At 38.1% G+C, this 25,833-nt stretch overlaps 2 protein-coding genes across 2 annotated transcripts; one reads left to right on the top strand and one right to left on the bottom strand.

The window, feature by feature from the left end:
• The first annotated feature begins 95 nt into the window (after positions 1-95).
• LOC139937195 (myc box-dependent-interacting protein 1-like) lies at positions 96-21,088 on the top strand. Its single transcript, XM_071932259.1, has 11 exons — positions 96-164; positions 9,964-10,099; positions 10,778-10,872; positions 11,408-11,503; positions 12,159-12,257; positions 12,505-12,590; positions 13,234-13,398; positions 14,197-14,449; positions 15,297-15,419; positions 16,053-16,154; positions 16,862-21,088. Exons 1-11 carry the CDS (start codon positions 96-98, stop codon positions 16,940-16,942), a joined length of 1,305 nt encoding a protein of 434 aa, XP_071788360.1. The 3' UTR covers positions 16,943-21,088.
• A 98-nt stretch (positions 21,089-21,186) lies between these two features.
• LOC139937196 (uncharacterized) lies at positions 21,187-25,615 on the bottom strand. Its single transcript, XM_071932260.1, has 7 exons — positions 25,403-25,615; positions 24,751-24,799; positions 24,445-24,539; positions 24,027-24,145; positions 23,560-23,644; positions 23,035-23,260; positions 21,187-22,320 (listed from the first exon to the last, which is right to left on the bottom strand). The coding sequence occupies exons 1-7, from the start codon at positions 25,577-25,579 to the stop codon at positions 22,241-22,243; spliced, it is 831 nt and encodes a 276-aa protein (XP_071788361.1). The 5' UTR covers positions 25,580-25,615; the 3' UTR covers positions 21,187-22,240.
• Between the last annotated feature and the right edge of the window lie 218 nt (positions 25,616-25,833).

The following is a 25,833-nucleotide window of genomic DNA, read 5'->3' as shown; positions in this document are numbered from 1 at the left end:
CACTGAAACTTTCAGAAAGTTATATCGCCCTCTTGTGGAGAAAAATTATTACAGACGTGGGACGGTCCGCCCACAAACAGAGGGCAGTGTTCAAAATGGCAGATTTCAGTCGAAAGTCGAAATCAAGTCTCCTATCAAAAAATCTCACAAGAACGAAGGAAAAGGTCAGTAAAATTCAATATAATTGTTTCTCATTAGCAGGATTGTTCCCCTACACGATGGCTGAGTAAATGTTGACATAGTGGTATTTATGACACTCAATTAGTAAGGTTTATTAGTGGACCTGTTGAAAAGAAAAAGAGAAAGTCATTGATTGGTGCGGTCTATGCGTTAATGCATTGCCCTAGTGCTGTGGTCTAGGCTAAGCAGGACGTTCAGTGTTTACACAAATGTTGACTTTGGTTAGTAATGGGGCACTCGGGTTGTAACTTTTCGCTGTATTAAAACTTAATTTGTCCTGGAATTGGCTGAGGTTGACGTTTAATGTTTGATTACTGACTGTCCCCACACAAAACACACAACATTATTCCTCTCAGAAAACAAAAACAAAAGGTGAAAATCCAACCAAACTTGATTGATTGACAGATTGAAGCATTCTTAAATTTAGTTTTAATAATTACACAATTATTGGAAAACTTTATCCTGTTACCACTTTCTCACAAATTTTTACCAACAAGGAATACCTCATTTGACTCAAATTTTGAGTGAATTAGATACTATTTTTGAAAAAGTGGTGGCAGGATGCGGAAACTTTTCTGGATTATCTCCAATCTTTCTTTGAATGGAAAAGTTTGCGTATGGTGCCACCACTTTTTTATTGGATATGAAATAATATAGTTTCTAGTTTATCTCATGTGGCATCCTTTTTTGTAAAAATTAGTGAAAAAGTGGTGGCGCCATATGGAGATTATCCCTTTGAATTGCTCCGCTGTCAGGAAGAAGTACATGAAGCGCTATACTTGGAAGAAGAAGAAGAAGCATAGCAACATACGAGACTATAGTGCAGCGAATTATGTATCTTTGAATATAGATGTAAAGTCAAAAAAGATTAGATTATCAAATTGTTGAAAGATACAATTTTACAAAGGCTTGGGATACTTTACTGGCGACATTAAAATCATTTTAAACTGTATTGGCTGGCGCTGTTCAAACTGCCGTCAAAACAGTGTCTGGGAATATATTTCACTTGCGGGTAAAATGGCCACTACCATAATCAAAACATTAAAATTAATCCCAAGTCACCTTGGTCCGAGTCAACTCTTCCAGGGTCTACTTGAGGCTAAGCGTTGGTTTTGTTAGCAACAGACTATCAGTTTGAATCCCGGTCATGATGGCACTACATCTTAAACGTTTCATAAAACGTTTGGAAGGTAGTGCATCCTGGTCCATAACCCAGGCTCCTAGTGGATGATACACTGTACCCATCCCTACATCCTTACAGACTGTGAATTGAAGGGGGTAACCCTTTTTCAGCCCAAGGAGTAGGTGGCAACGTGCCCCTATGGCAGTTGATTTGGTTCGGCAGACCAAATCAGTTAAGTGTAGCCCTCAACTTGAAGTGGCCGTCTGATATTGTATTGTTAGGTGATATCTCATGGAGAGAAAAAAAGTAATAATAATAAAATTAAAAAAATTCTTTTAGAGCAAGACACTTTTATCTAAACTTCTCAGTAGCTGAAAGTTTCTTCTTGTTAACTTACAGCATGTCATGTACACGTGTATTTTTTTTATTTGAAGCAAAAGTACCCGGACATTAAAGCATCAAGGAAATAAATTGTGGTCACTCATGTTGGTCGCTCAGTTTCCTGATAGTATAATTTAAGCCCAGTGAAAGTAAAACAAAACATGTATATATTTCAAAAACTTGTTTTTTTCTTCATTAAAATATCTATACAAAAGGAAAAAGATTTACAAAGAAATTAGTACTTTTTGATCAGTTGTCTTAAATTCTTTACATGTTCAAATTGTGTCAGATCTAAATAAGTTTTGTCCATGAACTTTGTGCGGACAAGTTATAATGCGGAAGGAACACAGTACACTGCATGGATTTATTAATGACCAAACTAACTTGTCCTTGCTTTCTTGCTTTTGTTTACAAGGACAATTTCATACAGATCCAACCTTCAAACCAGCCTGAAAGAGGTGTTTTTACTGATAGTGAATGGACTCATATTTAAATCCTTCCTTTTTAACAGGAAAATACACCTCTATGATGTAGAGGATTCATCATGTAATATGAATTGTAGATAAAACAAACACAGTCTCTATTTTCACTCACACCACTTGGCCATTTCCTGGAAATCTACTGCATGCTCAGGTTATTCATTTACATTTCAAATACAAGTTCCATACAAATGACCGAGATGAACCAGTCACAAAGCTCAGGACCAGTGAAACAAAAAGTTAACTGTTCCCCTGACGAGTCACTGAAAAAAGTTACTTTTTGTATCTACGGTCAAACCCTGAACTCTTTCAGTTTTTCACCCAGTAAAGGAAAATACTGTTATTGATTCAAGGACAAACACAATCATCCTTGACAGATAAGCTTGTCTCCTAAAACATGCATAATTCATGTTCAAACATTAGGGTCAAATTTCATAAAGCCTGTGAGCATAAAAATTGCTACTAAGCACAGAAAATATTGCTAAACAGAAATTGGTAACCAGCTAAAATTCCATAAAGTTTTCATTGTTGGAACTGTTGCCCCACGCATTATATGCTTAGCAGAAGAAATTTTCTAAGCAGTATTTCCTGCTTAACAGCTTTGTAAAATTGGGCCCAGGGTATAGTGTATTTACCGTTTAAAAAAAAAAAAAATAACCTCATTGATTGGATCTTTCTAAATCATTGTTATACAATTGTGGCAATGTGGATTTTTCATTTTTATGAAAAACCCAGCTCAAGTTCACACCGTGATTGTTAAAAAGGATTCTTATCAAATTAATCTTTGTCAGTAAATATTGATTCTTTGATTCACATTCCTGTATCTGTGACCTGACCATTATAACTGACATATTTGAGCCCGCCCACGCAAAGTCGATCGAGATTTATGGCATTTTGGTCCCAGTTCTGATACTTCACTGAGGCAATGATGGGGATTGCCTTCATGCCCCCTGGTCATTGCCTTGGTGCCCTTGAAATGCTCTAGTGGAAATTTATACTGTTCTTATAGGGTGCCCTTTACGGAGGAGAAAATGCCTCTGGTGCCATCAATTGCCCTTTCAAAATGGAAGCAAACAGGCATGTGGTCCTTTAGTAGCAATCATTGACAGTCGTAGCCATACATGTAGCTGTAACCATCAATTCAGATACAGCCTAATAGTCTGTACCCTTTTAATAATAATAATAATAATAATTGTGGCTTCTTATATAGCGCACATGTCCGTCACTCAGTGACGCTCCTGGCGCTGTAACATACAGTATTTCCTGCAAGATGTGGGACTACGTTTTGAATTATGAGACTTAATTCTGATAGCACCATGTAATGTTTTACAAGGTGCTGTGGCGCAATTTGCTGTCGATCAGACCAGGAACACTGGGGCGAACCCCTTCTCTTTTCGATAAGTGCACTTGGGTTCTTTTACATGCGTTACATAACACATGGGACCAACGGCTTAACGTCCCATCCGAAGGACGAAGCAATGGTGAAGTGTCTTGCTTAAGGACACAAGTGTCACGGCTGGGGATTCGAACCCACACTCTGCTTATCAGAAACACCAGAGTTTGAATTCGGTGCTCTTAACCGCTCGGCCACGACACTTCCACTTCCTTGTAGTGAATTAGAAAATATCATTAGTTTGTGCACAATGATCCTGTAACACCCGACATTCATCCTTCCCAGTGTAATGAAAGGTCCTCCGTTAATGAAAAAACAAACCTTCAAGTTAAACATCAAGTTCTGATTGATGTCAACAGAGTAGACCCAAAGGTCAAGCGGTTTACACCGTGTCGTTATTAAATCGTAATTTATTAATTGCAACCACACACCACTGATAGATAACCTTTACTGTACAGTACACTCTTTGTTATTGTGATACACAAGTATGCCGTAGTTACTTTACGTACATCAATAAGCAGGCCTGCCCCAAAATAACCCAGGGCACCCACAACAATTGCCTTGGTCTTTGAAAAGCGTTTGTAACCGTTTTTTATAAAATGCATATGTGGGTAGAAAGATGTTGTAAAAGTATAATACAATGATCCACACAAACATGCCTCGAAATTGCGTGGTTTTCCTTTTACCTCGTCGACTAACACGTCGGCCATTTATGGGGGTCAAAATTTTGACTCCCATAAATGGCCGACCGTGTTAGTTCGCACAGTAGAAGGAAAACCACGCAATTTCGAGGCAAACTTGTGTGGATCATTGTATTCTACTTTTAAAACATCTTTCCAACCATATATGCATACAAAACGGTTACAAACGCTTTTGTTTTGACCAACTCGTCCGATCCAAGGCAACGTGTTCCTTTAAGTGCCTCTTACATGTTTTTATGTACCAGAGGGAAATTTCTGTGCCCCTTCAAGAACAAATTTTGAGGCTGGAGTAAGGTTTCCTTTCGTGTAGCAGTTTCAAAGCTAATGGTACTTCATGTCATGGAGATGGACCTTTACGGCGTGAACTTTTAAAGTACTTCTAAAGCATCATGTTTTGTTCATCGTTTATACTCGCTTGAGCAGTATATTTATTTTGTCTTCTATCTATCTACTCATCTTTTTATAACTGCACTTTCTATCTCTGTCCTTACTCTATGATCTACCGTAGCATAAACTGACTGCCGTAAATATCAAAGCAGTTTTAAATGATAATGAGAAAATTACTTCTTTCACGAAAACTACGTTAATTCAGAGGGAGCCATTTTCTCTCAATGTTTTATACTATCAAAGCTCCCAATTACTCATACCAAGTAAGGTTTTATTTATTATTTTGAGTAATTACCAATAGTCCCACTGCCTTTAATGCTAATGAGAACGAGTACTCTAAACGCATTATTCAACGCCTCGGTGTACAGAGGTCAGGCGTTGATATTATTTTGTTCTCTATAAATCATACGGGAGACCATCTGAGATCGACTATATAGCTCCCTTGGGGTTGGAATCTCTGGTGTGAATGCACAGTTGCACAGTACACATCATGTTTGCACTGTAATCCATTATAGTAAGCTGTATACAGTTGGCCTAATTTTGTATGGATTTAATTAGGCTCTTTACTGCTAACACAAAGATACATTTTTTTATTCAGTGTAAACTGTAGTAGTGGGATATGTAATAGCCTGGTTGATACATGTACTTCCTGCAAATGGGATACAAATTTTGACGTCATAAATTCGCAATGAATAATTCGGAAGAGTTGAGCTGTACATGTGTACACATGTACTCCTGTGAAATATTTCAGGCCTGATACTTCACGGAGGCAACGGAGGCGATTGCCTCCGTTGCCCCTTGTCATTGCCTTAGTGCCCTTGAAATGCTCCAGTAGAAATTTACAATTTCCTCATAGGGTGCCCTTTGCCAAAGAGAAAATGCCTTGGTGCCCTTGCCCTTTCAAAAACGAAGCATACAGCCCTGATATTTGCAGCGAAAATTTAAAATAGGGCTTTAGTCTCAGACCAAGTTGGTCTCAGCCAAGAGTATCTGCAAATTATTGGAACTTTTTAAGTCAAGCAAACAACTGTTAGAATTCAATATGTAAAAGAGATTGAAACATGAAACAGAAATAGATTGACATTAGGTTGTTTCAATTGAAGAGGAAACTGATGCTAGTTGTCAAAAAATGCACTGAATGTGCCTCAGAGGAACATTATGACAAAACAATCATTAAAAATAAAAAGACCTGATTCTGATTTTTGAAAACCTCACTTCTTTGGACGAAATTGCAGAATTCCTTGTTCCTAATCAGGGTTCTTCCCCAGGGTTTTTTCCAAGAGTCTATGGGATTCAGGACCCAAGTTTGTTTAATGTTTGGCCGAAGCTACATGTAGCTGAATTTAAAACAAGGTCTTTGGAATGTTTTCTGCTTAGTATTTATCTTGGTTTAAAAGGTCCTACTGTGTACCCTGGAGCATTCTTTATGGTTTTCTCTAGACGTTGTGGTGAAATTGTTAATAAATTTTTTTTTTTTTTTTGCATCAACCAAAAATATGTGCATATCGGCCCGAAATCTGTGTGTATGGGTCGGGTGCCGTTGCTTGTGCATATGGGGAGAACCCAGCTGATGATGCCGAAAACCCCCCCCCCCCCCCCAAAAAAAAAAAAAAATAAATAAAATAAATAAAAACCACAATGTTTTTGGTTTACCTAATTATGTGATACTCCGGATACAGTCAGCAATTAGTCTGATGTTGGAATTTACATTAGAGGGAGGAAGGAACTCAATTTGTCCTTCCTCCATATGTGTCAAACAAATTATTCAGTTTAAAGGGAAAGCATATTAATTTTGGGGAATTCACTCTTAAATTAATGAAAACTTTCTTGACTGAAAGTACAGCAACTTCCCATCATCGTGTAAAGTGTTTTGACATGTTTGAGAATCATTTGATTTTATCCCCTGATATTATTGACTGAAATTTTGTGCAAAATCTTATGTGCAAATAATGTAAAAATTAAAATCTGAGCAACATCACTGCCATGCGCAGATTGTGGATTCTTTACCTCAAAAATGCTTCCACCTTTTGAAATGACATTTTCACAGTCAAAATGAACACCAAGGAATGGTAGACCCAGGCCCGATACTTTACAGAGGCAATGAAGGCAATGTAAAAATTAAAATCTGAGCAACATCACTGCCATGCGCAGATTGTGGATTCTTTACCTCAAAAATGCTTCCACCTTTTGAAATGACATTTTCACAGTCAAAATGAACACCAAGGAATGGTAGACCCAGGCCCGATACTTCACAGAGGCAATGAAGGCGATTGCCTTGGTGCCCTTCAAATGCTCCAGAAGAAATTTACAATTTCCTCATAGGATGCCCTTTGCCAAAGAGAAAATGCCTTGGTGCCCTTGCCCTTTCAAAAACCAAGCATACAGGCCTGAGATTCGCACTTTGCGGAGGTGAGTTCTATTATGTGCAAGGGATAAATATATTCCCATTGATGTCACATCACCAGCTGGGCACATTTTCATGGCCCGCTTAAAGCCAGTGGACACTTTCGGTAAACAGTGTTGTCCAAGGCCCACACTTTGTGTATCACAACTTATATTATAAAATAACAAACCAATGTCTGCAGAAAATAACAGGAAAACCCACCCTTGTTTCTGCACGTTTCGCCGTGTCATGACATGTGTTTACTATAAATCCGTAATTCTCGTTATCGAGAATTGATAATTGTTTTAATGTTTTCTCAAAAAGTAAAGCATTTCATGGAATAATATTTCAATAGAAGTCTTTTACCATTACCTTCTGTAAACCCTGTAAGTAATTTGTAAATCAGTGAACTTTAAATTTGTTTTTCTTTTTCCGAAAGTGTATTTATGGCTTTAACGTAAGCAAAGAATCAGCATTTATGGAAGCAGGGTATTCTGCGCTAAGTCAAGCATGTATTTCACAGGTTAGCAGGGAATCTTTGTGCATGCGTACTCAATCAAATTCTTAGGCATTCTTCGCTTACGCAGCTAGCAGAAATTAAGGGCTTGCACAGTAATGAGAAAGCTGAAGATGATGATCTTAAGCGCAGAATTTGGCGGTAAGCAGAGTAATGAAATAGGGCCCTGTACTCTCTCTGGATACAATGTACATTACAAAATCAATGAGCTATTTCCCTTGTATAGCATAGCAAAAAGCCAACCAAAATGTGCCGAGTTGCTACTCAAAAATTACGGTATGTTACTCAATATTGACATTCAGTGTTCACAAAATAAGTTTCTGCTAAATTTAATGCTCTATGCAAAAATTGTTGGACAAAATCGCTCCCCGTATTTTATACACAATCATGACAACTCCTGTACTTATACTACCTTATGTACCAATTGTATACACTGATAGTACTTTACACTACTGTACCCAGTTGTTAAAGGTCCATGAGTACATGACCTTGAATTAACGCTGAGAATACCAGCTGAGCTGCCTGTGTGTGTCGGGATCCCACAGGATCCTATAGGGTCCTACCTACACATATTGTCTGTATTCATCAGTTGTTCGGCCATTATTTATTATTTAGTATCTGCTGACATGCAGTGATAAAATATTGATTTTTGAAGATCTGGTGAAAATCAATGGCTGCCATCTGTGTTTTTTTCCTTTTTTCATATAAAATTCTTCTCTGAGAAGACAATAGATTCATGTGGGAATGTAAAATGTACTTGATTTTAAAGTGAATAAATAGGGCTTTAATTTAGCGCTCTAAGCTGGGATAGTTAATAGTTTCCTTTTCCTTCCTCGTACGTACTTTCCCGTTACTGAGGTCCCATTTCTCCAGGAAGTAGAACTAAATTTGATCCAAAAAATTTCTGTTTTGATTCGTTGAATAGGGGTTCTGTAATTTTGTTATAATTTTGTTATAATAAAGAAAATATTACCTGACAAATTTCTTTGCTTAGCAAAAAATTAATGGGGTACCAGTCTTAACAATTCAAATGTAATGTGATTTTGGCTGGTGACCTGTTTCTGTTAAGCAATACTTTTATGTGCTTAGGCATTTTTTTGTGCTTACAGACTTTATGAAATTGTGCTCTGAGCAGAGGCTTACGAGTGTCTTTCTCAAAGGCTTAGTGTATATTTTTTCGAACCACTTTCCAAATCAATTACATTGTTTTTGTTAAAGTCTACAGGAGTTCACTTCCTTCTGACAAACAAAACCAAAACAAAAATAGTCTCAGGGTGAAAGATCCACCATGTGTCTCCATTAAATTTACAATTCAATCATTTCCTTGCTAAATGTTTACATTTATTCAGAGGAGAAGTTTTTGTGTCATCCCACGGTCCGTTTATCCTGATTTTAGCTATCCTTTTAGCTGGCCAGGAAGTTAATCAGCCATTTATAATCCCATTTTATGATTTAATGAGCTGTAACACACACAGGAAATGACCCATATTTCAGGTAATTCTCTTGCAATTTTCCAAAGAGTGGATGGTAATTTGCTTCAAGGACTACCACCCCACCTCATTTCCTTGCCCCTCGTAATATTTCATATGTCATACGTGGTAATAGGGACAAGGTTGTGTCCACAGAGGTCAGTATCTGACCTACATCAGGCTTGAACGCTTCGTTTTTGAAAGGGCAAGGGCACCAAGACATTTTGTATCTCCATTGTAAAGGGCACCCTATGAGGAAATTGTAACTTTCTACTGGAGCATTTCAAGGGCAATAAGGCAATGACCAGGGGGCATGGAGGCAATTGCCTACTACACATGTACATTGCAGATTTAAACATGTAAAACATGAAACATTGAATTTGCTGAGTCTATACAATACACCAATCCAGTCGCGCACCGGGCGCGCAAGTGTTGAGCACCGTGTGCCATTTGCTGCGGTGTCTTCGGTGCATGCACAAAAAGACACTGCAGTTGTTAGTTTTTTCAATTTTGTTTCAACGGATTGGTCTATTGACCCATTTCACCTGAGGTCATCATCAGAAAAATCTTGAATGCGCCATACTGGTGGGCAATTTCACTGTGCGTTTTTATATATAACTCTATGCATAGAGTATGCTGTGCGTTATGCAGTGAAGTGTGCATTTCAGGCGACGCGGCGTTAATACACGTAAACCTAACTGCCCACCAACATGGTGAGCGTGGCATCAGTCGCCGCATGTGACGCGCGTGCAAGGGGTCAATAACTCGGAACTTTAATTGGACCAACAAAATTGGACAAGTTTTTTATTTTCGCATCCCCTGCTGCCAGTGCCAAGTCAAGGATTCCAAACTGGGTTTTTTGTCACTGGGCACACTCCGTGGTCTGGCAATAACTTATATCTTATATCTTATATCTTATAACCCATATCTTCTATCTTGACCAATTACAGGTTCTTCAGAGACTTGGCAAGGCTGACGAGACCAGAGATGTCAACTTTGACCTTTACTCACAGAATTTTAACCAACAGCAGGTGGCAGCATCACGGCTACAGAAGGAACTTAAGACATATGTGGCTTGTGTACGAGGTAAGGAGTGTCTTAAAGGGGAGAGTGTCAGCATGATCAAGTATTGGCTCTAATCCAGTTACATGTACATGAACATCACGCAGGCATACGCTGGCAATTATGCCAGGATGGCGCACTTTGTGATGCCACAGATTTTTCTGTGGACATTTTGAAATTCTTTTAAAGGCAGTGGACACTATAGGTAATTACTGAAAATAAATTTTAGCATAAAAACTTACTTGGTAATGAGTAATGGAGAGCTGTTGATAGTATAAAACATTGTAAGAAACGGCTCCCACTGAAGTAACGCCGTTTTCGAGAAAGAAGTAGTTTTCCATGAATTTGATTTCAAGACCTCAGAATTAGATTTTGAGGTCTCGAAATCAAGCATCTGAAAGAACACAACTTCGTGTGACAAGGGTGTTTTTTCTTTCAATTTTATCTCGCAACTTCGACGACCAATTGAGCTCAAATTTTCACAGGTTTGTTATTTTATGCATATGTTGTTGAGATACACCAAGTGAGAAGACTGGTCTTTGACAATTACCAATAGTGTCCAGTGTCTGTAAATAGAGGTTCTCTTTACTTAGGAGAAAATACCTCACTCTTTGCGAGAACTGTAATATTTGTTGTTAATTTTGTGATAACTTTGAGGGATAATTAAGCATCATTATTTATTTATTTTTTTGATGTCTTTAGCGATGAGTAGTGCTAGTCGGAGTTTGCATGAAGCATTAGAAAGCATCTATGAGCCAGACTGGGTCAGGAGTGACCAGATACCTCAGTACAAAGAAGTAAGTACACCTTTTAGTTCCTCTGTCTTCCCCTCTCATCTACCCCCCCCCCCCCTCATCCCCTCCCCCTCAATATTTGCTTAAGGGAACGTTTTATTTCCTCTGTCTTACCCATTCCATCAGTCCAATCCATCCATCTATTCCATCTACTTCCCCCCCCACCTCATCCCTCCCCCTAAATATTTGGGGGGGGGTATAAATGGTGTTTCTCTTTTGTTATTACAATAAGATCTCACCTTTAGGAGGTCATTTGTCATTTATTAATCCTGGTTGTGAAGCCAACGACTCTCAGAAAAACTAACTTAATCAGCCAAGAACCAAAATGCATAGAAGACAAGGAAGGAAGTATTCCAGGGGAAGACCCACGCAGTCGGGCAGGGACTGAAAACTCATTCCATATAGTTCCCCTGTTGGGATTTGAACCGGGGTCCCAGAGGGGGGAAGGCAAGGAATCTAGGGCAAGCTAGGGCATTGGGCTGTACCACACCCATCCTTCTTTATTTTAACCAGACTTGATTATCGTTTGTTTGTCTAGACACTAGAACTTCTATGGGACGACTTCCAGAGAAAGTTGAATGACCAAGTGGTGAATCCTCTCTTTACCTACCAGTCCAAATTCCCTGATGTGAAGGTAAGAACCAACAGCCTCCTCGGTCTTACTTTAATGGCGGACCGTGTCTTCACTGAAGGCTCGTGGGGCACGGAGCGCCGCTGGCCCCCACAAGCACTCTCACACGAAGGCCTCCGACTCTGTACTTTGCCGTGCTCCTAGAAGACCGTAACCATTTCGCTCCAGTAGTTTGTTTATACACAATATCAACCTCTACCCTCGCAGATACCCATTTATACCCCTGGTTGAAGAGAAGCAAATATAGTAAAGTTTCTTGCTCAAGGACACAAGTGTCACGACCGGGATCCGAACCCACACTCCAATGACTTAACCACCAGAACTTGAATTTGATGCACTAGACCACTCGGCCATGTCACCATTAGGGGAATGCGAACATGAGGATTAGATAGCCCAGTTGGTAACCAGCAACGACATGTTTATCTGGAGGTTACAGGTTCAAGTCCCGCTCGAGTCCATTCTCCTTTTTCAACCCAGAATTCTTTGTCATCAGTAAAAATGCAAATGAGCTCAGGAGCAGTCACCCACTCTGTTTTTGGGGTCTTAACATTGATACTTGGCAATGCAATATTTTATAAGCTCAGTTCCATTTATTTCAGTTGTCATGGTTGTACGTAAACCGTCTTTACTTAGATGGATTTTCTTTGACTCTCTTTAGAAACATGTGGAGAAGCGAAATCGAAAGCTGATTGATTATGACAGCGCAAGACACAACTTAGAAACGCTGAAGAAGAAAGATGATGCCAAAGCAGCTAAGGTACAATCAGAAGAGTATATAAATTCATATGAAGCCAAGACACCTGAGAAATTGTCATGGACAAGTTTGATGAGTTGACAGAGTTTAAAGAGCTCTCTGCTGCTTGTTAACTTTATAAATGCTAACATACATTTTAAGTAATTACCAAGCATGTCCAGTGCCTTTGAAGCTTCAATGTCCAATAATAACAGTTTATGAGTACTGCACTGTTTTAAATTATACTTCTGGATTTTTCTTTCTGTAACAGGCTCAAGAGGCGTACAATGAAGCCAAAAAATTATATGAAGACATTAACAATGAAATCTTAGAAGAACTTCCAGCACTCTACGACAGGTAAGCATGAAATATTGAGCCTTCAGCAGGAATGCAACTTCTTAGCTGATTTCCTTGTTTTTCATCATTTGTTGTGTCAAAAAATATATAAAAACACTAAACAAAGTTCTATTTTGTGTCTGGTGATGATTTTACAATTTTTGAATTACTTAATACCCCCATCACAGCGGACTCGTTCTCCCAATGTAGTATTTTTATTCACTCTATCACTCAACTATTGCGATCCCAGCTCAATCCCTCCTCGCCGCAAACATTACTATCGAGTTGCAACAAGACTACATTTATCAGAAGGTAGTGAGAGGGTATAAAGGATTTGGGTACTTTTTGTACGACACAAAACACAACGGCCACAGATATACATTAAACTTACACGGTTTAAAGATAACGATAGTAGAATGCTTCCCTTAAAATATTTACTTGCTGGGGTGCTGTAGTTTTTGAGAAACAAAGAAAACAATTCCATAAAAACAAGTCAAAACGTCAGGCCACTAACTTATACCATTATTCAATATTTTCTGTTGTATGAAGAGTAAGGATAAACGTTTTCTTGAGTTGAAACACATCCTGATGTTATTGAGTTCCTTACAAGATGTTTCCTGAATATATTTTATTCCATCGTCCCCTCTTGCCTCTTCCTCCTTAGTCGCATTCCCTTCTACGCCACCACCTTCCAGCTTTTCTACAGTGCCGAGGCAACAATACATGACGAGTTGGGGAAGATGTGTCTAGATCTGAGTAACATCACGGGAGAACTCTACGATGAGACATCTAAAGGAACGTATGAAACCAAAAGATACTCATCGGCCGGGTAAGTCAAGATCCAAAAACTCTCTAACGACATTCCTCTAGACGTCAGGGGTCAATTTCATAAAGCTGCTTAAGCAGAAAATATTGCTAAGCAGCAATGATCATGATACCAGTCACAAATGGTACGTGTGACATGGTAGTTTGGCTGGTAACCTTATTCTGGTAAGCATAGTTTTGTTGTGCTTAGCATCTTGTTGTGCTTAAGCAACTCTATGAAATTGGGCCCAGTAATGTTTTAGGCTTTTCCATGTGTTTAATTCCATTTACAACAAGGGAGTCTGCTCAAACTGATAAACTAGGTCGAAATTCATAGAGCTGCTTAAGCAGACAATATTGCTTAATAATATACTTAATAATTGTTAGTGCAAATGAGTAGGATACCAGTCACAAATTGTACATGGAGGCGATTGCCTCCATGCCCACTGGTCATTGCCTTGGTGCCCTTGAAATGCTACAGAAGAAATATACAATTTCCAAGGAGAAAATGCCTTGGTGCCCTTGCCCTTTCAAAACTGAAGCATACTGTCCTGAGTTGAGACTACCTCCTCTTTTATTTATTTATGTATTTCCAGGCAACACACAAACAATGCATACAGAGAAAATAACACTGTAAAGACTACAGAGAACAAGCCTGCGGATAACCGAAAATGACAAAATAATTATTATTCAGACAAAAACAACCTACAGACAAAACCAACTTACAAAGGCACATAAAAGTAAAACGCGCTATAAAAAGTTTTAAATTACATGGAAAAATATAAACTTCAATTATAGAATCTATATCTCTCTTTGTCTTCAGGTCCTCGGATGTCACCAGCAACGCTCACACGTCTCAAGCAACCTCACCTGGCAACGCCTCCCAAGATGCTTCCATCTACGAGGTTACGGTCCCTGAACACTATGAGGAAAGAGAGGTAGCACCCAGGCCTGTGCCTCAACCTCAACCTCGAGAACCTCAGAAGCAAGAGGTTGCTGATGAGGTAGAGGATGAGGATGATGACGACCATTTTGAGTATCAAGTCCCGCGACCCACTGATCCTCCAAAACCAGAGGTAATATTAGTAGCTTTTCATACAGTGCTGATATCTGTCTCTTAGGGAGTGTCTCAAAAGTCGGGCACGTTCCTAGCGCAAAAGAACGTTCCTGCAGGCATATGCCCGCGATCCAATGGATCGCGGGCATATGCCCGCAGGATCGCAACATCATGACAAAGTATACGCGGAGCGTTCCAAAAGACCGGTCCTGTGGAACGGACAAAAGCGGCGGGAATACTCTTGCGATCCAAAAAGAACGTTCCTACCGTTCCGACTTTTGAGACGCTCCCTTAGTGATGCTCAAGGCGCTTCATATATATATATATTAATATATTTTCCTGCAAGGTATTGTGGAGCTATGCTTTTTGTTTAAGTATGAGACCCATTTCTTTACATTACAACCATTGGGGAGGTAGTGCTTTCTGCTCTACCGGTCAGACTTCGAATAGATGATACCCAAGCCTACATCCGTATGGACTGTAAAGGGGTTAACCCTGTTTCAGCCCTAGGAGCAGGTGGCAACGGCCTCTGGAAAAAATAATTGTAGCCCACACCTTGAAGTGGCCTTCAGGCCTTGTGTGTCTGGCGACTTGCATAAAAATAAAAATAAATTAAAAAAATGTACTGGTTTGCAAGGTGCTGTGGCACAATATTCAGCCAATCAAATTAGGAACACCGCGACAAACCCCTTCTCTCTGGACCAAGTGCACGAGACCAATGGCTGTCTACCCCTTGTGAACGACGCAGCAGAGATAGAATCCTCAGATTTTATTTTGAGATTGGCTTTCAAAAGTCTGACATGATTTTTTGTTTATTACCAATTCTGTAACGTTCCTTTCATATTTGTTGCTACTGTCGTTTTCAGCCAAGGATTTTGACGACCCAGAACAGTGAGGAAGACAAGCCAGTCGTACCACCACTCGCGTCTCCTGAAACCGTCTCACCAAATAAATCAAATGGAGAACTGCCACCAGGGGTTGTGTTTAGGGTGAGTCGGGACTAACTACTGTATGCCATTCCTTAACCCTTTTGAGACCAACCATTTCTGTATAATCATCACCAAAAGACATTGCTAATTTTGTTAATTTCTTCAATCAAATATTTGTGATAAAAATGTCAACCAAAGGTTTTCACGTACATGTACTGTGCTTAAAGTGTGTGAAGGAGACAGTGTCATGCACTTAAAGGATTTGGGTACCTTTTCACAATGTCCATAGATTTACATTAAACTTACCGGGTTTGAAGACAATGATAGTGGAAAGCTTCCCTTCAAATATTACTTACTGAGAAATGAGTAAAACAGTGTCATAAAAATACGTTTGTAAATGATTAAAATAATTTTCATGACATTGTTTTCTCAAAAACTACAGCACCTCAGCACGTAATATTTTCAGGGAAGCTTTCTACTATCATTATCTTCAAACTGTGTAAGTTTAGTGTAAATCTGTGTTTTTTGTCCTACAAAAGTTACATAGACCCTTTAAGCGGCACACAGTGTTTTACAGCCTGTGTTCAAAGCAGTGTAATGTGACATGGATTATTCCATTTATTTGTAGGTGAGATTACCCAATTTATGTTCAGAGCAGCATCCTTTCACTTAGATTGTTCCATTTATTTGTAGGTGAGAGCGACACATAACTACACAAGACGAGATTCAGATGAGTTGACGTTTGAGAAGGGCGACATTATTGATGTACTCCAGTTTGATGACCCGGACGATCAGGTCAGTAAATCAGGTTTGAAGCTGGGTCCAAATAAAGTGATGTTGGCTTCAGCTAACAGTAATACCTGCTGTTGTGTGGATACGGCTAGATTGTGGCTTCCACAGTGGCTTCCACATTGCCCTTTTCCTTTGCTGTGGTGCCGTTCAAATAAAAATTTACAATTTTCCGCATAGAAGTGCCTCTTATTGGGGAATTGCTTTGCCCCTTTAGGAGCAAATTTCAAGACCTGGGCCCAATTTCATTCATGGCTCTGCTCACCGCCGAATTCTACGCTTATTATCACGGTTCCGTGCTCACATGCAAGCGTCGATTTTCTGCGCTAGCCTTGTAACCCTAGCATGCCCAGTAACGTGGAGTTTGCACTCGCAGAAACCACCATGTGCCGCTAACCCGTGAAATATGCTTGCCGTAAGCACAGAATTCCCTGCTTCCATAAGCGCCTATTCTGTGTTTATGGTTAGCAGAGCCATGAAATTGGGCCCTGGTCATACCTAAAATAAAATGGCTTGGTGACACAAAACATGTACCGTCTGCGCAGAGATAACAAAAATTTGAACATAGCATATTGGTGCAAGATACAATGTTTTTAAAACTTGGGATACAACATTTTGCAGTAACACAATAAAATATTGCTTATCATTATTTTAAAACATCATTATGATATTTTTGTGAAGAGTTTCTTTCTTAAATGTTGGATCCCCCACAGGATGATGGCTGGTCACTTGGAATCAAAGTTACCGACGGAACAAAAGGAGTCTTCCCTGAGAACTTTACTGTACGACTTTGAGATACTGCCCTCGGTGTCTCCATTTGAAGAGGTAACAACCAGAGTGTTAGTCCAAAAGATTTGACGCAACATGGCATGACAAGGTAGATGTTAAAGTCCTGGCTTGTGAGACTGTGGCACTTCAAAGTGAGTCATGGTTCAGGTTTAGAGAATCTTTTTATTTTTCATATCTTTCTGACAACTTAAGGTTGAAGTTGCCTGAAGGGTTAGGCAGGGTATACTTTTGGTCATTGTCAAAGACCAGTATTCAATCACTTGGTGTATCCCAACATATGCATAAATTACAAACATGTGAAAAAAAAATGTTCTCTCAATTAGTCATCAAAGTTGCAAGAGAATAATGAAAGAAAACACCCTTGTTGCATTACTTTGTATCCTTTAAGATGCCTGGGAAATGTTTCATTGCCTGAAGCCTGTTTCTCAGATTCAAATCTTTTGGTGAAAAATGAGCTGTTTCTCTCAAACTACATTACTTCAAAGGGTATCTATTCTAAAAATGTTTTGCTGTTTACCAAGTAAGATTGTTATGGTCGTTAACTTGTTGAGTAACTACCAAAAGTACACCCTGTCTTTTAAAAAGGTCATATTTTCCAACCATGAGAACATGCTCCAAACACAATAATATTTTGACTTATCCCGGATGTAGATTAAAGGTGATGGGGAAAGATTCAGATTGACATCAATCCTTGTGATTTGTAGATTTCAACTTCAATTTTTGCGCCACAAAACAAAGACGGAAATAGCAACTCCAAGCCAAAGGCTAAAATACAAATTCACTGACAATCTCCGCTTGATTTGTTTACAACTTGTGTCGGAAAGTTCTCTTTCTTGAAAAAAATGACAAGAATACTTTTAGAACTGTTTTTATCTATATATCCTTAGCCTCAAAGTTAAAGCTTAGGTCAGTGATTCGGACCGAGATAGTCTTGCAGGCGTCCGGTGAACTTAGTTTGGCATTTAGATTCAAGTTGTTTTTCAACTTCGTGTTGAAAGGAAGAACATGTCGCTTTGCTGGAACTGTAGCTGGGTTTATATTTCGATTTTACTGGAGCGCACAATTGTAACAAATTGAGACGTCTGAAATTGGAGATTACTTAATAGCAGGGATCATTTTCACAAAACCTTTTTAAAATATCTACTTTTGCATACATGTTGAACTTGACCTTTCTTAGGAAAGTAATTTTTCTGGTAATTTTCTGTAGGCTTTTGAAGTAGTTTTTTTGTTTTCGTCTCCAGTAGTATGTAGATGGTGTTGAATCGACCCTGGAATGGGCAGATGGTGAAATTTCCAAAAGTACTTTTGTATAAAAAAAGAGAAGAATTGCGGTTGCTGCAGTCACTATGAAGCAGTACATTTATAAAGAATTGTGCATGATAATGATTCATTTTACTAATAACAAACGTAAGCTTGGAATATGTACATGTATATATACATTTGATGCGAGACATTGTACATAAAATGGAAGCTCCCCTTTTTAAGTTGGAACAAATTTTGTATTATTTAATCACAGTCCAGTAAGTTTTTTGTTTTTTTTAGATTTGTTTTTTTGGAGGGGAAGGAAAGAACGCAGAAAGTTTGAGTTGAGGATGAGACACTTAGTAGAATGGTTAATAGATTGGACCAAAGTAAGTTTTGAAGAGATTGGGTAGGATTGAAAGTTAGTTTTTATCAGGGACTTTTGAGATGGTAGCACTAAGCAGGCTTCCCATTGAACGAGCCTTTTCTGTTGTTCCTGTCAGTTACTAGGCACTCTATGATTACACAGTTAGCGCAGAAGTTCAGAGCTTGCTCATTAAGTGGACAATTTGGTGGTGAGTGAAGCCACATCTTAAGAATGTCTCTAGACACTGCAAAATTTTGATTTTCTTATTTTTCAATTAGTCAGGCAGGCTCAATTGGTCGTTCCATTATCATCCCTTGATGTATTTTTTGTTTCATGCTGATTAACTCTTGTACATGTATGAACATCCTGACCAATCCATGAAGTGTGTGGTATATTTTTTCCTTTTTTTATGTCATAAGTGTTTCTTTTTAATGCGTATTTAAATCATTTTTATAGTATTATTAATAAAACGTCTGTTGTACATGTATAATCATGAAGAAAACAGTGTTCCAAAAAACCAAGACGTCCTCCATCTTGTTCAGCCCTGGTACCCTGATACAATATAGTGTTGGACTGTTACAGACAGAGCAGGGGGTCAGACTATTTTCTTCACAGCCAGGCTTCGAATTGATGATACCCAAGCCTACATTTGTATGGACTGTACATGGGGTAACCCTGTTTCAGCCCTTGGAGTAGATGGCAACGGCCTCTGGAAAAAATAATTGTAGCCCACACCTTGAAGTGGCCTTCAGGCCTTGTGTGTCTGGCGACTTGCATAAAATAAAATAAAATAAAATTTTGAAAAACAGCCTCTTTTCAGTAAACATTGGGCCTTTCTCAAACCTTTGCTTGAGCTCCGGCTCCAGGTTCTGTCTTGTGTTTGGACCACCACCGTAGGCAAAAAACATGCTGCTCCAAAAAATGTATGGGCCTGAAAGCTGAGTTGCATTTACACTGCAAATGCAGTGCGCGTAGCCAAAGCCTGAAACGGATCCCAAGCTGAGGTTCGAGAAAGCCCTCTGGACTTAAAATACAGAAAGACCAAAGATGGCTGTCGGTGAAGTGTGAGCTGGGGAAAACAAAATCAGTGTTGACTTTAACATAATTTCCTTGTATTTATTGCTTTTCCTTTTTAAAAGCTTTTAATCATAATGTGTATCTAAAGTTTAGGTTGATTTATAAACTGATTAAATAAAAAGTAGACTAGATGATATGAAAAAATTATGATAATAACTGCCGCAATACTGAACTTCTTATTATCAAGGGAAGATATTGTGTTTATGAATTATGTATTTGCAAAATTAAAAACATAATGCAATATCAGTCGTATGGTTTACTATAATGGGAAAACGTGTGAATGCACTTGATGTAAAAAAGTGCCTTTATTTGTTCTGGGTATGATTTCACACAAAAACTTAACGGTTGATCGTAAGATGGGTAACAATTTTAATTGTTGAGCGAAGTGTGATGTCACAATACAAATCACCATGGCGATACTTGGGCAACTCATCTTAAGATGAATCTTGAGTGCTTTGTGAAATTTTAACTCTGAACAGCTATCTTTTGAAGGAATTTTTTGTGTGCTGCGTGGTAAAATGTAGAGTTTGTTTCTGCTTATTTTGTTTATACCTCTTGTCAAATTCTGTTAGCGTTTTATTTTTGTTAATCTTTTTACTTTTTTTGTATACATTGTTTTAATATATATTTTTGTTTCTTGGGGTGGATGTATTTTAATTTACCTCTTGTCCTCGAGCATCTTAGGATAGGAATAATTTTTGGCTAAATTTCATCAAGTTGCTAAAGTAGCTAAGCACAAAAAACTTCTGCTTACCAAATGTGCAGCCAATTCCAAGTCCAAATGCCATGATGAAACCTTGGCTACATAAACCGGCCAATTTGAACGCCTTTTCACAAACTTCCGTCGTCTTCTTTTTTTAGTGTAATAATTTCTATAATATTTATAACCTTGGTGGCATAGATAATCAGAAAACAAATGTATTACAGTACCAGTAATTAATATTATTATCAATTAAAGTTATTTGTGTAGATACCCATAGGTTTACTATCAAAGGTTGTGTATATAGTAGTTTTTTTATAAAGTAACATTTTGACGAGGAGATTTAAGACAATACAATACAAAGTTTGTCACTGCTTACTGGACAAGGTGTACAGAGAGAAACTGGTCACTGCCTTTAGGGACATTGTTTGACTTGACCTATGAACTTTGACCTGTATATTAATCAGATCTGAGGTTCAGTTAAGGTTTCGTTGAATAGATCAACTTTGTATATTTTTTAACAGCCCACGTGGACTTTCAGCTAGTTCACTGCGTTTTAACCATTCAATAAACCAAAGGATGAGGATAAAGCAAAATTTTAAAACGTCAAGTTACTAGAATATATTTTCCGTTCGGCTTTGACAGATTATCGAAAAACTTTTGTTTCACCAGGTTCACCAAAGTGTCTGCTGTCTTGTTTTAATTTTAGACAGGATGCTAAGTGAGAGTAACTATTCACTCATAATAAACTAATCTTACAAATTTGTTGGGTTGTTTGTTTGTTTGGGTGTTTTTTTTGTTGTTTTTTTTTGGGGGGGGGTTCACTCCTTTTTTCCTCTTTTTTTCTTGAAGAATTAGTTGACTGAAACATTCACAGTCCATTAAAGGTGCCAACCCTCGTTTGGATTTGTACTGGGTCCAGTTTCAAGAGCTGCTTAAGCAGAAAATACTTCTTTACAGTCTGTAAGGGTACCTGGGTGTTCTGCAAGGATGAATTGGTCTGTATCAAATTATCACTCTGCAAATTATGGAACCGTACAGAATTGAATCAATATATCAGTTAAATTTGTGGCTTTTCTTTATGAATTTATTTCCCTGACATTTTATTATCCTGTATTACTGATAATTTTTTTTTTTTTTATTAAAATGTAATCAATCATTGTTATCAGCCTGTTTTCTCTCTATGAACTTTATGTCATCAGCGTTACATCATCTAAACCAGATTGCTAAACTTGTACAAGTCTTTTGTTAACTAACAATTTATGAAATTCTCAGTGTACAGAATGTGTTACCAATTGAGGTAATCTAATACAATACCTTATATTCAATTTATTTGATATAAAACAGAAATAAAGAAGCTAATTTTACCTCATCGCAGTTCTATGTGTTGAGGGTTAGACTGGCAAATAAGTCTACTCTTTTGTTGATGTTGGTGAGGCTAAATTACTATTATGGTCTGCAGTGAGATTTGAAACTTTACGTGGTGGAAATACAATCAAGTGAGGTTTGAGGAAATACCATAAAATAAAATTTGAGCCTTTGTTGGTTTTTAGAAGAACCAGTGGTTTAAGAATTGTAAGTTTCGATCAGTGCTCCTAAAGCCTGTAAGCTTAACTTGCTAAGCACAGAAAATTCTTGCTCAGCAGAAACAGGTAACCAGCCAAATCCATAAAGTTTGCACTGTTGCTACTGGTGCCCTACTAATTTTTCACTGATCAAAGATATTTGCTAAGCAGTAAATGTCTGCTTAACAGCTTTATGGAATTGGGTCTAGATTGTACCATCTCCATAAACCTCACTTGATTATTATTCCTACTTAATTTGTGTATACTTTTGCAAAAGCTAGGTTCTGTGAAACTCATTTTTATTATTTTAAACTCGCAATCGGTGTTTGAAATATGTAAATAATGAAGTAGACTAGATATAGACGCGGTTAGGTGCGTTTGACTGTGGCGAGGTGAATCTCGATGCTGGCTTGACCCCTGCGCCTCTGGACTCTGTAAATAAAAAGTCAAAGCAATGTTAGCTTTGGTTTAACCCTTACACTCTAGAATTGTAGGTTCGAATCCCACCAGCGTAAAACCTGTAGTTATGTTTTTCAACGAATTTAGGAAAGTACTCAGTATACAGTGTTCACCCAAATCAGAGTAAAAACAGAATATATTTTCTTTATCCCTGATGCAAATTTAATATCTATCAAGGCATTGATCTAGGGAACTCAGACATTTTGAGTCAACCTGATAAAGAAAATCAGCTGTTATTTTTGTACACATACTGTAAATAATTCCTGCATTTTTATCTATTTTTCTATTGCTGTTGAGGACACTGTTTTTAAAAGCTCAGTGAAATCTAAACCCATGGGGTCACAATAAGGTGAAAATGTCATCATTTCAATACACCTCCTAAATGTGGATCCTAGATTCAGATTTTTTTGTCAGCAATTTCTCTCAAAAGAAATGTACACCCATGATAATTGTGGCTGTGCACAAAAACATGTTTGGACCAATTCTGTGTAGTTATACAGTTGGTTAGAATCGGGTCGAAATTTGTTATTTCTGCTACTGTCCTAGTACTTTTCAATGGAAATTCGTTTTGTCTTAATCGTGTTTTTTATTTATTTAAGGGAATCCTAAAAAAGAAAATAGGATGGCAGTTCCAAACTGTGCAACAACAAAAACAATGGGAGTCGGGCGACACTATCTTCAACTTACGGGGTTGCTGACTGCCGTAAGCTCCACCGACCAGCGCGCCTGGGCCACGGTGTCCATGCCCACCCTGTGCAAACGGGGACGTTCCTCCCACTACTTTCCTAGTCGAAGACATTAACACATCGCTCTTTGAACCGATTTCTTCAGCTAACTCTTTAGCAAGTCTTGCCTCTCGCGGAGTCGGAAGGTGCTTGGTTTGTGAAACTATGTTCATTAGAACTTGAGAAACCTGAAGTTATGGGGTACAATATTGATAATATCTTTATTTGACAAGTATTAATTTTGTTGTGTAAATCTCATTCAGATGAAGTTAGTGTGGTTAAAATCATTATGAAAAGAAACATAATATTTTTATTTCCAAGAAAATGGATTGCTGACTTTTGAACATGGATTTTTGTTAAATTGTGAGCAATTCGGAGTCCCTGGGACTCGGGTTTGTGCTTGAGTTTTTGACATAATGTCACCATTTTTGCCATGCATTATGCTGGAGATTACAACAAGAAGAAGATTTTGGTCATGTTTATTTACCTTTAAACTTTCTGAGAAGAATACGTCTTGGCCCTCGAACAGTGTTCCAAGAACGGAGGTTACAAACTCGCTTTTCTTGTTGGCACTAAAAAACATGAACACATTAAAAACATTGAAACAAAAAAATGTTTGGAAGAAATTCTTACAATAACATTCAAAACCGAAAGAGTGCTTCTTTTATAATAAAGAACAGTGAAGTAATTATGACTGAATGTATTTACTTTCTACCATTTTACTTCAGTTCAAATTCAGAAATAAAATCTATAATAAGTGCTTTGTTGACCAACCGGCTGCTGAGAGACATGAAACCGGATTTTATTCTTCTAGTATAACATTTTGTCGTTCTGCTGATGAGTGCCTTATATGGCTGTTATATCTGAAATTTGTCCCCCTTTTTTGAGGGGGGGGGGGGGGGGGGTTAGGAGAATCTTGAACTCCCCAATCCACCCAGGGTCCAACCATCTCACCTGGCCAGGCCGGAACTGTCTGACGAACCGCCGCTGTCGTACTGATGCTCGAACTGTCTCAGTGGCTGATCAACCCCATGTACGTCACGAGCAAAATTATCCAATAAGGTGTTCTCATCCTGAACAGATCATGCATATTTATATACATCATGAATATTTATATACATCATTAATTTTCATCTATTAAAAAAGCAAAGTAGTCACAAGAATTCAAGGGCAATTTTGTAAAGAAAAGTTTAATAATTTATTTAAGGTGACAAAAAGTTTGCTTACTTTGGTGTATATAACAGTGTAGAAAAAAATATTAAAGAACTGAACTGAACTGGAATATCATATTATCTGACGTTAGTACTTGAAAATAATGGAAAAATTATGTTTATATTTTTTTGTGAATCAATTTTGTTCTAGAGTCTTTTACCTGGAGTGCTCTCTGAAACTCGTTGGCTCTTGGAAGCGACTCGCCGTAAACTTCAGAAAGTGTCTCGTTGAGAGACCTCATACTTGATTGCATATCTTAAGACATCAAAATTCAAAAGTGTCAAGCCATTAACTATGTTCGCATTACAATAATAATATGTCCTTTTTGTTAGCAGTTTGTAACATCTAATTTTATGTTATAAGATAAATAAATAAATAGGCTAAATGAAGTTGACATCGCTAATATTCTTTCATAGTTCAACAAAATATTTTGATGAAAATGTAAATCATATACAATTTGGCTCACCTTTTATGCTCTGCTCAAACCGATAAAGTTCCTGCCTGATTTTTGCTGGCTGTCCGAGAAAATATAAAGAAAATACTTGTGTTTTACGAATCCGTCAATAATATTATACTATTCAGAGATTCCCCAAACTGTGATTTTATTAAGAGGGAATCATCTCTTCGCTCAGGGCCCTGATTTACAAACTCTTTATATGATTTTTTAAGGTTTTTTTTATAGAACAATCCGAAATTGAAACCGTGCTTCTGCCAAAGCTGCTCCTGCGAAATATCTACCCGTCACACTTCATAAAATAGCATCACTCGACAACTTCAAGAGGGAACTGAAGTCACTCTTGTTTACAAAGGCTCACTTTTAAGTAAATTTAACTAGGCCTTTACTACAAATTATATTTCATATCAATCATTTTTCATTAAAATATACAAAGCTTTATTTGTTTGTAGGCGCCTTGATCAGTTTCTGGAGAAGTGCGCATTATAAATCCATATTATGTTATTTAAGTCAACTTCAGGCAAAACCAGAACAATAATGTATAGATAGGTGTGGCGATAATTGTGTTCATTTAGATTGACTCTCAATCGAAAGGGAAATGTCACGGGTAAGATATAATTTGTAAAACCCTCTGGTATAAAATATTATTAAGTAACAAACTTACAACATCATCCTTGGCTGCGGAGCCTCCGCCGCCGCTGGACTGCGTCACTGGTCTTCGCACCGGGGATCCATACAAAGCCATGATAAAACAAATGAAAATCAAGAGAACTGACAAGAAGATGTAACTTTCACTGTACCTTAGTAGAATCTGTGTAGTTATTGTTAAAAAATAATACATCGCTACTAAGGATATATTATAATCTGAGTATGGGAGAGGGGAAAACACGCGCGCTTAGCAACAAAGTTCTGTGACGCAGAAGAACGCGCAACAGTATGTCTGACGTCATAAAGGATCTCATCGGTTTGTATGACGTCATCAAGCTGCCATGCAAAGAGTGGAAGGAAGGAAACGCATGAAGTACGCGCGACGCACAAGATGGGCCAATGAGCAACGTTGATCTCTCGGCGCGGAGGGCGATTTCATTTCATCTC

This window comes from Asterias amurensis, chromosome 5 (genome assembly GCF_032118995.1).
Source record: "Asterias amurensis chromosome 5, ASM3211899v1".
Taxonomy (NCBI): Eukaryota; Metazoa; Echinodermata; class Asteroidea; order Forcipulatida; family Asteriidae; genus Asterias; species Asterias amurensis.
Note: the sequence above shows the minus strand (reverse complement) of the source record. Positions and strands in the feature narration are given on the sequence as shown.

Excerpts from the sequence above, each read along its gene's own strand:
- LOC139937195 (XM_071932259.1), top strand. The coding sequence starts at position 96 with ATGGCAGATTTCAGTCGAAAGTCGAAATCAAGTCTCCTATCAAAAAAT. Across the intron at positions 14,450-15,296 it reads CTGATCCTCCAAAACCAGAG|CCAAGGATTTTGACGACCCA; the intron begins GTAATATTAGTA and ends TGTCGTTTTCAG. Across the intron at positions 15,420-16,052 it reads CACCAGGGGTTGTGTTTAGG|GTGAGAGCGACACATAACTA; the intron begins GTGAGTCGGGAC and ends ATTTATTTGTAG.
- LOC139937196 (XM_071932260.1), bottom strand. The coding sequence starts at position 25,579 with ATGTATTATTTTTTAACAATAACTACACAGATTCTACTAAGGTACAGT. Across the intron at positions 24,540-24,750 it reads GTTTGAGCAGAGCATAAAAG|ATATGCAATCAAGTATGAGG; the intron begins GTGAGCCAAATT and ends TGATGTCTTAAG. Across the intron at positions 24,146-24,444 it reads AGTTTCAGAGAGCACTCCAG|GATGAGAACACCTTATTGGA; the intron begins GTAAAAGACTCT and ends TGATCTGTTCAG.